At 36.9% G+C, this 13,188-nt stretch overlaps 1 protein-coding gene, 1 long non-coding RNA gene and 1 other non-coding gene across 4 annotated transcripts in view; 1 reads left to right on the forward strand and 2 right to left on the reverse strand.

Annotated features, from left to right (window-relative positions):
- LOC125500998 overlaps positions 1-7,284 on the reverse strand; it is a 58,768-nt gene extending 51,484 nt beyond the window's left edge. Inside the window, exons 1-12 of the long non-coding RNA XR_007278450.1 lie at positions 7,153-7,284; positions 6,573-6,704; positions 6,204-6,390; positions 6,012-6,101; positions 5,697-5,787; positions 5,572-5,619; positions 5,249-5,486; positions 4,928-5,157; positions 4,494-4,736; positions 4,163-4,400; positions 3,027-3,720; positions 1,260-1,338 (exon numbers count right to left, since the gene is read on the reverse strand). This is a non-coding gene — a long non-coding RNA (uncharacterized LOC125500998). The remainder of the gene's footprint in view (positions 1-1,259; positions 1,339-3,026; positions 3,721-4,162; positions 4,401-4,493; positions 4,737-4,927; positions 5,158-5,248; positions 5,487-5,571; positions 5,620-5,696; positions 5,788-6,011; positions 6,102-6,203; positions 6,391-6,572; positions 6,705-7,152) is intronic.
- On the reverse strand, positions 1,852-1,924 carry Trnar-ucu. The gene has a single exon. It is a non-coding gene; the product is annotated as a tRNA-Arg (tRNA).
- Positions 1,919-13,114, forward strand: LOC105685886 (calpain-D-like). 2 transcript variants are annotated; one of them, XM_012400340.3, is made up of 11 exons: positions 1,919-3,038; positions 3,544-3,914; positions 4,170-5,545; positions 5,673-5,906; positions 6,032-6,424; positions 6,548-6,849; positions 6,949-6,985; positions 7,162-7,487; positions 7,582-7,924; positions 8,016-8,194; positions 8,387-13,114. In XM_012400340.3, exons 1-11 carry the CDS (start codon positions 2,728-2,730, stop codon positions 8,565-8,567), a joined length of 4,053 nt encoding a protein of 1,350 aa, XP_012255763.2. In that variant the 5' UTR covers positions 1,919-2,727; the 3' UTR covers positions 8,568-13,114. The 2 variants fall into 2 exon arrangements, with proteins under 2 accessions (XP_012255763.2, XP_012255764.2); XM_012400341.3 differs by having other exon boundaries at positions 1,922-3,038; positions 4,170-5,539.
- Positions 13,115-13,188: the final 74 nt, after the last annotated feature.

Consider the following 13,188-nt stretch of genomic DNA (forward strand, 5'->3'; position numbering starts at 1 on the left):
AATATCTATAATATAAGCAGATGAATTAAAATCAAGTTGTATATATGTATAGCTTGACCTTGGGCCAGTGAGACGGAAGAACAGATAATAATTGAGACTGTATCGTCAGAAACTGGCAAGATCGATTTCGACTATTATGCTCGTATGTTAGACACGTATGATACGTATGCGAATAATTTTTAATCATCAGCAATGTTCTTCAATTCGAAAAGGAACACTTTTTCGTGAATAATTTATTTCACGAATACCACGAAGACAAGTTACGAGTTGATAGACTCAATTTCGAGTCCCGCTTAACGGCTACAGCTCCATTTTTTTTTTGTTCAAATTTAACATAAGGCGAACAGCTGTTCGAATCGAGTGTCGTAGTCTCAATTCAAAACCTGTTGCTTGGTCTAGTCTATTTGTTTGAATAGCCGGCCACTCCCCCGACTTTCATTAAGCTTATATCGGGGCAAAATGTTTTTGAGGTCATCGTGTCGGAGTTTTTAGGTGGCTATTACAACGCGCCGCTCTTGTTCTTTTATCATAGTAACGAGTGAAGTTGATGATTCAAATTTATTGATAATGTGCAAAGTCTGGTACCAGTATGTAACCGATGTATAGCTAAACGTTTATTTTGTCCGTAGACGACAAACGAGGAAAGCCGAACACCCGCGTTTGAGTCGCCATGCAGTCTAGGGCTCATGGCCGGAGCTTTGTATTGTGAGGAAAAAGTTCCGACGACATCTTGGCTACGGTCCAATAACGACAGATCGCGCCAACGCTCGATTCATGATAGTGACTCTTCCGATATCCATAATTATCACTCACAGAGACATGTAATTTTCAGCTGTTTGTAGTAAAGCCAGTAAAGAATACTCGGCCATTTACAGACAAAGGTTGACGTACAATTACATAACGTACCAACGGTCTCAAAAAATGACAAAAAATGGCAATGATTATCACGAACAGAAGCGTGAGAATATTGAAAATTTGTGTATTACGTATTATGTATTTACGGTCTTTAAACTATAAATAAAAACATTGAATCTCGAGATCTTGCGACAATTTTAAACTAGCAGATAACAATTGGAGACTAAGAATGGGCATAATCGAGCAGCGGTGACGCTGAAAGGTCAGACAGTATTGAAACGCTTTAACTTCAACCTTAACTTGCTACGTACGTGAATACGCAATGCACTTATCTAAATCTATTCTCCACAATGCGCCAGGAAAAAATATGGCAAGTAGAATTGAGCAGTTGTTCTGTTATTTACCATTTCATGATCTTGCACCTTCACAGTTGTGGTGATTCCTTCCAAATCGTTAAATTCGGAGGCTCTGCAATGCGACACCCTGAAAAACGAATATAGCAAAAGAAGAGTTCTTATACAAAGCAAAAAGCAGAGGGTGTCGCTGTTTATAGTGATTATAACTTAATCGATACACCTACGATTTATACGAGCCGAAGAAAATCGCGAGACTGTATCTCCTAATATGATGTTCCCCAGTGGATTGTTCTTCATGGTATGGTAAATAGATCGAACAAGGATTCGAGGTCGTAGAATATTGGGAAGGGGAAAAGCGCACGTGATGAAAACCAGGTAGTAAATAAGACTGCTACAGAAAAAGCCCGTTTGAATTACTGGACGGATGAAGACCCCGTAATGAAAACGGAGTGTGCAAAATTTTACAGATGCCCAGGAAATGCGTTGAATTGGCATCGTCATAAGTAAAACTTATAGTACATTTTTCATACAAGAATTAACATAAAAAAAAACACCAATATTTTAAAAAATCTGTAATCTACTGCGTCCTCAATAGAGGTGCTCATCTAGTGTAAAAAGATTAGCATGGTGAGTGCCACGTCATCCCTGGTGGGGATCGAACCCACGACCTTTGGATTAGAAGTCCAACGCGCTATCCTCTGCGCCACAGGGACTCGACATGAGTCCAGGATTTCGCACATTTATGAAACAGGCGAGAATATTCAAATTTGAGATGGCAGCACGATACAATCTATCGATATGTTGCCATCAACTGACGTATCTGTCAGCCACAGACCCTTGCCAATGCTTCCCTTTTCGACAGGTCTTAAATAAAAACGATCGTTCTCATTGATTCGTATTCAATGAACTTGAAAGATTCTAATGTTACATGATGACCATGATATTACTTTTTTCTCATTGACCCTCAATATTTGTAGTCATACCTTTCCAAAATCATGTATCTCATTGCTTCGTAATTAACTTTGCTCGTCCATTTCAACATTTCACTATCCTCGAACTCGAAAGCTTTTTTAAAATAAGTTTTTACATCGAGCTGAAAAAGTTCGTGGGGATGAAATTGGTTGTTAAGAGCAACCCCATTTTCGTACACCCCTGCTCGCAGTTCACAGTAGTCAACACCGCGGGGAGCGCAAAGAAACGCGAAAAAATCGAAACTCTCTCATGTACAGGATTAAACGTTGTTGCTAAGCACTTAAAAATGACCAGAGTCGTGTAAAAATGACTGTAACTCCTTGTAATATTGAATTTATAAGGATATTCGGTGAAATATCGTTGGCACAACGGTGTTTGACAAGTGAATTCGGTGTGCCAACAGTTTGAAAAATGGCCGCTCAAAAACATATGACAAAGGATAAAGTGCTCTGGTTCTTCGGTACAAGTATTTCGACATTTGATTGTTGAAAAATTGTCAGAATTTGAATTCATCAGAGTAAAGAGCCATGAATACGAATGGAGAATGGGGTCAATTGCTTCGGTGCTACAGTGGCATTGTTCAAAGTGTTCTCTCATAAACCCGACTGAGAGCGTGAGCTGCGCCAGGTGCGGGGAACCTCGTAGGGAAACCGAGAATAAAACTCCAAATCTTCAGACTACCCCTAATACAAATGTCCACCATAAAAATAATACCAGTTCTGCGGACTCTACGCCTCCAACGCCGCCGCCACGACTCAATTTTACGAATCAGCTGAAGGATCCCCCTAAATCCAGCTTTCCATTCCCCCCCAAAGCATTGTTATTCACCGTAAGAAATAATACCTCCGCTTACAGGTGAGCAGATAGATATTCACAATTCATCTTTGCATGCTCTTCTTTTGCAATCTTCCACAAATATCTACACGCCATCCACTTCTCACGCCTCATTGCCCACTGCCTAAGGAAAGTGTAATCAAACAACGATCGCGTACCTGTATGAAAACAAACGAAGGGCGATAAACGAATTATATGTTACACGGCGCGCATTTATGATAGGGGTGTTTTTTCAAATTGTGATAACTGAAACTGGACGAATTATAGATTTTAAATGCGTTATTACCATCGATCCGTATATTAGGTATATACAGTGTGGGTACACAGCTGATTGATGTTTATGTTCAATGTCCAGAAATTCATTATGTATTACTGATTTTAATGAACGGTGATTAAATAAGGCATATTGAAAATATGAGCTGATAACTCTTTTATGATCACTATTCAATATAGACTCATGTATTTGCTTAATATTGCAAACTTTATATTGTTTGTAATTGTTTATTCTAACACAAACCTTCAACAGGACAACTCCCGGGTCAGCAAGGTCAAGCAAAATATGTCGGCGCAACTCTTGGTCTGGAAACTCAAATAGTCCAGAGCAATTGAAACATGGTTTATCGCTACCATCTCTCTCAATTTGTTGGACTTGTATCAGATGCTTACAACTGAATAACCAAAGCGCTTTGCCCAACTGCATTGCCTGTGGAACAATTTCTCTACCAATATCCAATCAAGAAGGCCATATTTGGACACGCAAAGCAAAAAGACCTGGAGTTCGCAAACTCAAAAGTCTACAGCTTGAAGAGGTTGCAGCCCGGGGACCCACTGATTGTATTTTAAATGCAGCCCCTAGTGCAATCGCATCTCCTATCAATTTGGATAAAGCTAATCTAGGTAATAAAATATGGAAATAGAATGATATCCGAAACTCTGTTCATAGTTATATGATTACTTAGACTCAAAATTCATTTGAAATGATAGATTAATAAAATCTGCAATATCTAGTTTAGCAAGGTCTCTAGAAGTAAAAAATATAGTTGTGCTAAATCTCTTAAGTATTAATAGGAGAAGTTTGAGCCTTAACAAATTAACATCACCCCTTGAAAATAAAAATTCTTCATTATAAATCTTAAAATTTTCACCTCTTAGAAATGGCACAGCTGAGCAGCCTCGGGCGTAACGAGCGAACAAGGTCTAACCGTGAGAGCTGGACTTTACCACCTGTGGAGACCATGGATCCACCACCTATTGCCTATTCCGATAGCGTTGATACTTCACAACGTTCACCAAAACGCCATAGTCCTTCAGTGTATGAACGTGTGAAGTCCAAAGTAAGCCGTTCCTTGTCAAACGGTTCAGTTGTTCAAAAGTTATCAGAGGCTGCAATCCAGAGACCAACTAGTCTTATCGTCTCGGAGGTACAGCAAGATGATGTTCTCTGGAGCTGTGACAATTGCACTCTAAATAACGCACCTGGATTGGAACAGTGTGAGGCCTGTGAAGCACCTAGAAGCCCTGCCCCTTGTAGTGGCGTTGTTATCAGTGTGCCAGCGTGGGAACCTAGAGCCCTCTCATCAGCAGGTCCTCCAACGTATAGGAGATCATTTTCAGAGGTTGATTCGGTGACCAATATACTTCAACGCAAAGCAGCAAATCGACGTAGTCTAAATGATGAAGAACCTCCGGCTGTACCTCCGCATTCGATTGGCTTCAATTCTAAACCAAAATATTCTTATATCGGGATATCAGATCCAGACACACCACCACCATTACCACGAAAGCAAAATAGTAAATTGGGCGTTGCAGCCACAAAGCCGGTCAGTGAATCTACGAGTCCAGCTGGTGAGGCTGCAGAAGCCGCACCTCTTAAACGAATGTGGACTTGTCGGAAATGTTCCTATGCTTACAATCCTCTTTGGTCCGCTGGCTGCGATATCTGTTCTTCATCAAGATCTCCTCCATCATTGGCACAACCGAGTTTAATTACTGTGACCAATGACGGATCCAGTTGCAGATCCCAAGCCTCCTCTCCCATTATCGTTTCACGGGATAGCGTGAGATACACCCCACCAAAATCCGCTACTTTAGCTACAGCTGAATCTGATCTCGATGATCTGATTGAACTGCCTTCACCTGCCTGGACTTGCAAAAAATGTACGTTGTTGAATGCAGCAACCAGAACAACTTGCGAAGCTTGTGCAGGATCAAAACTCAAAAGCGTTAGTCACCTTGATGATCCAACTCTAAGAAAAGGAGAAAGCTGGGTCTGCCCATCATGTACTTTGCGAAATCCATTGACTGCACAGAGCTGTAATGCTTGTAAAACGTTCGTTGACTTCCTCGAAGTACCAAGAGACAACAGAGTTTTGGGACAAAGAAGCCCCAGTCCTAGGTTGACATGTCCTCCTGCAGTAAATTCAAGAGCTGTCACGCCCAGACATAGAAACTCTGTACGTCGAAATGGCTCTGGAGCAGGAGAGAAAAGACAATCTAGGACCAAAGAAATCAATCATGCACAGGTGAATGTGGGTATATACTAGCATGTTAGTACCTTGCATGAGACATATCCCTGGAACTGGATGCTCAAGATTTCCTGTTACTACCAAGTCGTTGGATCAGAAATTTGATTACAATAAAAATTATTTTTTTTAGTGGCAATGTAAGTTGTGCACCTACGAGAACAAAAGTACGAATGGAAGTTGCGAAATGTGCCAAAGTTCCAAGACTCTTTCTCAAATCCCAGGAGACCGACTCAGGCTAGGAGAACCTGGAACAAGTACTCTCAGAATCCAGAGGCAAGAGAGTGTTGTTATGGAAAATTTGCGCCAAATCGAAGAGAGGGAAGCCTTAGAAAAGTGGGAACGAATCGTTCGATATTGCAAAGAGGTAAGTTAAATCGGAATCGATATTTCAGCTGTCAACAATAATAACTGTCTTCAAGATTTTTTGAATCATCATCACCAAAACAAATGATTGGAAAAACCACCTTACCTGTTATTTCCTGATTACAGACCAACGAACCATTTGTTGATGACTCTTTTCCGCCTGCTCCAAAATCGCTGTACTACAATCCTGCAGAAACTAAAGACAACCATGTTGTTCAATGGCGAAGACCACATCAAATAAACGTTGACTCTGGTGTTGATTCAAAGTTACCATGGGCGGTCTTTAGGACCCCTTTACCTTCTGATATTTCTCAAGGTGTTCTGGGAAACTGTTGGCTTTTATCTGCATTGGCCGTTTTAGCAGAGAGTGACGAACTGGTCAGAAGAGTTCTAGTTATGAAAGAAACTTGTCCAGAAGGGGCATACCAAGTCAGATTGTGCAAGGACGGTAAATGGACAACTGTACTTGTCGACGATCTGCTTCCCTGTGATAAAAGAGGACATCTAGTTTACTCCCAGGTATGAAGTTCAAGAATATTGCACAGACTTTTTGGATGTTGTTTCTATGATTATAATTCACTACTTGATTATGTACGTCTTGTTTGTTACTTGACTATCATAGAATATTTTGAATAATGATAGGCAAAGAGAAAACAGCTGTGGGTACCTTTAATTGAGAAGGCAGTAGCTAAGATTCACGGATGTTACGAAGCATTAGTTTCCGGTCGAGCCATCGAAGGTTTGGCTACTTTGACAGGTGCACCTTGCGAAAGTGTCCCACTACAGCCTTCGGCATTACCTAGTGAAGATGAATTGGATAAAGATTTAATTTGGGCACAGCTACTATCTTCTAGGCAAGCTATGTTCTTAATGGGTGCAAGCTGCGGGGGTGGAAATATGAAAGTCGATGAAGAAGAGTATCAGCGAAAGGGTCTGCGTCCGAGGTACTTTTTATGCAGCCAAAACATGATCCTCCACTTTTTTGATTAGGGCGAAAATAATGTAAATACTCACCATTACTCTCCCATTTTTTTTTTTTTTAGACACGCATATTCTGTTCTGGATGTAAGGGATGTCCAAGTAAGTTACGCACAAAAATAATTATAGAAGTTGTATAAAGAACTGGTCACTCGCTGATACCAATCAATCAAATTACTTTCAATGATCCATAATACCAATTTTATAGTTAAAGAAAAATGAAGATTACTACTAATTACTAATCGCTTGTTATTGATTTGAATATTTACCGGTTTCAGGGCATAAGACTGCTGAGATTACGTAATCCATGGGGTCACTATAGTTGGAAAGGAGATTGGTCAGATGACAGTCCGATCTGGACTGCACAGCTTCGTGAAATGCTTATGCCTCATGGTGCATCGGATGGTGTTTTTTGGATATCATTTGACGATGTTCTGAAATACTTTGATTGCATTGACATCTGTAAAACAAGAGTTGGCTGGAGTGAAGTTCGTCTGCGGGGTACACTACCACCATTGTCATCACTAAGGCATTTGTCATGTGTGCTACTGACTGTGTTGGAGCCAACTGAAACAGAATTCACATTGTTTCAAGAAGGACAAAGGTGAGAAAATTGACCCCATTTCAAATAATAATATTCCAACAATGTCCTAATGGTAGAACTCTCCAATACTAGAAATTATTTTGTTTACATTTAGGAATTCCGAGAAATCTCAGCGTTCGCAATTGGATCTCTGCGTAGTAGTATTTCGAACCAGGTCACCAGCAGCACCAGAAGTTGGTCGATTAGTAGAGCACAGTAAACGACAAGTTCGTGGATTTGTTGGTTGTCATAAAATGCTGGAAAGAGATCTGTACATCGTAGTGTGCCTTGCTTTTAATCACTGGCATACAGGTATGGAAGATACGTCAAGTTACCCAGAATATGTACTTGCAATTCACAGTTCAAAAAGGCTCTTGGTAGAGCAAATTTCACCTCCGGCATTCGTCTTAGCCGATGCCATCATTAGCTTAACACTGGCCAAAGGACAGCGGCATGAGGTAAATCTTCATTCCATTCCAAAATAAGATCAGTAAATAGTTTACCGATTGCTCCTCGTCGACAGATTTCATATGCCACTTATTCTTTTAGGGCAGGGAAGGTATGACCGCCTATTACTTGACTAAAGGTTGGGCAGGGTTGGTTGTAATGGTGGAAAATCGCCATGTGAATAAGTGGATACATGTGAAATGTGATTGTCATGAGAGTTACAACGTAGTTTCTACCAGAGGACAACTCAGAACTGCCGACAGTGTACCTCCATTACATAGGTAACAAGATGAGCTGACAACGTAACAATAGTACTGAGCCATTTGGCAGCTGAAATTCTTTGAAATTGATGTTATCTAATAACAAATAACTGCCAAACAGGAAAAAATTTCACAAAATTGTCAATGGTATTTGTTTGTCAAGTAGAATATTGATTTTCCTCATTTACAGAAATATTCATTGTTATGTTTCAGACAAGTAATTATTGTTTTGACACAACTAGAAGGCAGTGGTGGATTTTCAATAGCTCATCGGCTAACGCATAGATTAGCCAATAGTGGAAACTTACATGACTGGGGTCCACCTGATACTCAGCACTGTCCACCCATAGACACTCAAGTCGAAGGTTTACACAGCCCACGTTTGATAACGTGAGCCTACAGCACCACCTGAATATGAGATGCATTTCTTCAGCATTTAGTGTGAAAATTGTGATTGTGAATAATGTATTTCTAAAGTCTAACGAACTTTCTCAAAAACAAAAAACACAAAAATAAAACAACTTTAGATTGGGAAAATTGCTTTAATTCGCGGGAGTGTGCAAATATGCGTACCGTATGAAGCATTCAAGAATATTTCTGTCGTACAAAACAAATTGTAAATTTACGTAATCGGAATTTTTAGAACATGGAATTTCGAATGCATTATAAGTAGCTTATTTTTCATTATGTACTAATTGATTTTTGACTGAAACATGTTAGGATAAGCTCTTGTACGTGTTATACACTTTAGGGTGGCTCCAAAATGACATAATTTTTGATCATAATAATTCTAATCTTATGCGACCACAACATTTCATACGGAAAGATCATGATGGTTTTTTCTTTTTTATTCATATACTTTCATGCTAGCTCTATTTATGACGGATTCGTGCATCGTACAAATCTGTTTCGGAAGAAAAAAAATACTATTTGCACACTTCGCTTTCAACCATGAATGAAAATAATAGTATAAAATGCGGCTTACAATCATACATGTGACATTGTGATGAAACGTATTTGAATTTTCAGATGTGCAGTCTTGTACCGAAACCTCTATTCAATACATTTGATGATCGTAAAATCGATATTTGTAAGCTGTAAGATATACTCATTTTCTTTTATTCATTCGATTTAATAATTACCCTAAACTTCTGCGATAATTATTAAACATAGGTACTATATATTATAATGAACAGGAACCAAAGGCTCTCAATGTCCCAATGTGCTCAGTGCAAGACATAATACAATAACTAACAATATTAGTATATTACAATTTAAAGAATTAAAGGTTTTAATATATTTTCCTTTCCAAAAGAGGCTGTTGTTCATTTATTGACGTTCCATTTATAAAAATTCGAAGACAAAACTTGAATGTTTGTGTCTATATTAGATACTTTTGATGAAATGAGAGTGGGCCATACAAGGATTTTGAAGAAAAGAATGAGCAAAAAAATGAATAAAAAAATTACATATTTAAGAGGTAATATGAAATAAGGTGAACTTATTTTGCTTGCCATATGAAAAATAATTATTTTCTCAATGATAATGTTTAAAACACTAACATGACTAGATTTAAAGACATAAAAGTTTAAATGGTACTACACTATAAATATTTAGAGTGAAGTAGAGGAGTGTGATCAATAATTATTGTGTATGTCTATTTCGGAATTGCATAGAATTAAGCAATTTCGACTTTTTTTTCAAATAATAGCTCCTACCATGTACGATTTCTATTATATGAAAGCTGAAATACTTAATGACATTCTACAATGAGGATGTTGAATTATCGTTTACCCAAAGATTGGAAAATGAAACCCGACAAGAGTTGATAACTTTCATTCAATGTTCGGACAACGCTATCTTTGATTAGCTTCGAAACACATCAACCTTCTCTAGTCAATTCGAAATATGATCACCCTGTGTAAGTAGACTCGACTAGAATAGGAACGCATCAACTTTTATCTGCTAAAAATTCATGAATTTGCAGATAACTTACAGAGTTGAACAATTTTGTCTGAATCAGATCATACAGAGGCTCAGTTATAAAATACCACCTACATCAAAATCAATGGTCAGAATAGTGAACATTATAACAAATATTATTTGCACATGGTTTGCCTTTCATAGTATGTCAAATTGCCAATTGGTAAAAGCATCTCTAGCATTCTCTATACCATAGCAAGAACTAGTTTTATCCACTCCTCAAGGAAAAATGGGTCCCTCAACAATTCAATTCGGACCTCTTTGATGTTCCAATTGCTGCAATCTATCTGAATAAAAGTTGAGACAATATATTGATGCAGATATACCCAATAATCAAGAAGACAAAGGTTCGTCAGTTTTCAAAAAGTAAACAAATGAAACCTTCGCGATCTTCAAAATTTCGCATGCAGATTAAAAAAATCATTGAAAGTTAATTTTATAACCGAACGAGTAGCCTATAGCTGTTGATCATGAGGTTTAAATTTCTCACTCGGCACATTGATAGAAAACAAAAAGAGCAGAGAGTATGATTAAATTAAGCAATTTTAAATATTGTAGATTTTTACCAGCAGACCTGTAGTTTGTTGTAGTAGTTTCTGAATTGAGTGGCCTTCATTTTCAATAAAATTCAATTGAAAAATTAAAAAAAAAAAATTATAATATGTAAAGTAAACTAGTAGGGAAAAAGTGTACGAAGTAAATTACAATACCGACTTCAATGCGAAAGGCAGATGCTGTTGTAGACAGGAAACTTGTAACTTAATTCTTGACTCGAAGAAAAATACCAATGTTCTTCGATTGAAAGTTGATATAATTTTTATTCTTCATAAAATTTAACAGCCTGCACAGCATATTCTACTTATAATGTGAAAAGCTGACCATTGGTGCCATATTATTCATAATTATTTGGAACCCCTGTCTGAAGAATAGTGTTTATGTAGTAAAATTGAACTGAGAAATATAAGCTGTATAGTTTTCAAAAATTTGTTCCGGGGAAGTTAAAAAAGGACTGAAAAGAAACAGCGACGACAAACGACCAAGCATGAATATAGAAATCAGCAGGAAATGGAATAAATTTTTTTTCACGATTTGAAAACATCCGCTGACAAGAATAATCTATTGATCTTACATAATAACTGACCTACCCAACCACCGTGAGGTAATTAATGCGTGCATCGAAATATTTCAGCTGATTGCATGGGATTTGAAAATTTCATTTTTTAGAAAAAAATTATATATAGGTACGTATAAATGAATCTTTTGTATTTGAAGGGAATTCATTTCTCTCCCCCGCACACCGCTTATTTTTAAGTTGAAATTTTTTTGCACGAGCTTAACCGTCGCTGTCGCAGCGTTAAACTATATATATGGTAACGAAGTGAATAATTATGTAATAAAATTAGTACTATATTTAAATGAATATGTGGTGGTAGCCTGTGCTGAAAATTCTATATTTTTATTCGAATAATTACGAATTGTACTAAAAGTTTGATTATTCCTCCCGCAGGATCAGGAGTTATTAAACACACAGGGTAGAAAATTCAATTAGAAAAATATATAAGAGCAACAAAAATTAGCTTATGAATAAAATAATAACGTAGTTGTAGCACGTATAACGTACTGATTTTGTTTCAAAAATAAAATTAATCGCCGAGTGAAATATAAGAATTTTTTTTTGCATTGGGCACCACTACAATATACTTAGGTACATATATAGATATTAATAATATGTGGAGAAGTGTCTCATTGTATTTCTATATCATAGATTATATAATGTTACGACTTAGGATTGTCATTTCATGGTCATCGCGCAAATTAATTAAATAAATATTTCACAAGTGCAGGTCATTTAATTTTGAAAATTTTTAATGTTTTTTTTTCACTAAATATGTTCGCCTCTTAATTCTTATTGTAAACCAAAGACAATATAATATTTTCTATTTTACGTCGTTGTGATATGGCCTAATATAGGTATGTGCTTGATGTGACTTTTTTATCGCACTTCATATGCGGCTATCATTCGTATTTTCTTCATTTAAATGCTAAATTTTCAACTTGAGATTGTCATGCATTTTTCAAAAATCAATATTCGACTCTGAGTCATTATACATACAGAGTATGTGTTGCGTTATCCAGAAAATCAACCACCACCTCGTTATATTGTGTGATAAAAAAACAGATGAAAAAAAATATATATTTAATACGTAATCGATGCATGATATAAAGGGTGTTTTAAAAATTGTCGGTGCTAACCGTGATGGATTACTCGTATTATCATAAAATTGTTTTTGTGCGAATAATTTTAATATATTTTCAAAAATTGAATAACAAAATGTGTAATTGAATCGAAACGTAAGAAAAACTTTCAAATTGTTTGTATAATTTTTTGTATGATAACTCTTTGTATTCAGCGAAAAACCATGTGTTTGCAAAAGGTCTTTTTAGCATACATGCGTTTATTATTACGAAAAAAAAATTTGATATATTCTACGAGTACGATACTTCCCTCGAGTAGCGCCAGAATTTCGAAAACATTCGGTATACAAAACAAGAGATAATTAATAATTTTCGACCAAAATGTTATTGTGCGCTAAAATGAAGGGCGCAAGTTCTACTAAAAAATACGGCATATACCTTTGAATATAAATAACGTATTGATGTATACATACAGTGCGTAGAGACATTGCTATCTACATAGACACTCAATGCACCTCTTATCCTGTTGGACCAGCGATCAACTTTGCAATAGTCTGCGTACCGATTTGACGAGCGTCATTGTTGTAATTTCATCAGCTGTGAAAAAGTGTACAATTATTACAAATAACACGTGAGCATATGAAAAACTGTATATCAACTATGTGTATATTACTATGCTATATAAAATATAAAAATTGTGTTTTTCTTTCATTTGTATCATGTAGACGCGTTTCATAATAAATTTAAATATTATCTACCAAATGGAATCAATGTATATTCATTGTTCTCTATGTCACTACTGATAGTGAGCCTATTATGTCACGAATATTTGCAGT

This window comes from Athalia rosae, chromosome 5 (assembly GCF_917208135.1).
Source record: "Athalia rosae chromosome 5, iyAthRosa1.1, whole genome shotgun sequence".
NCBI classification, from domain to species: Eukaryota; Metazoa; Arthropoda; class Insecta; order Hymenoptera; family Athaliidae; genus Athalia; species Athalia rosae.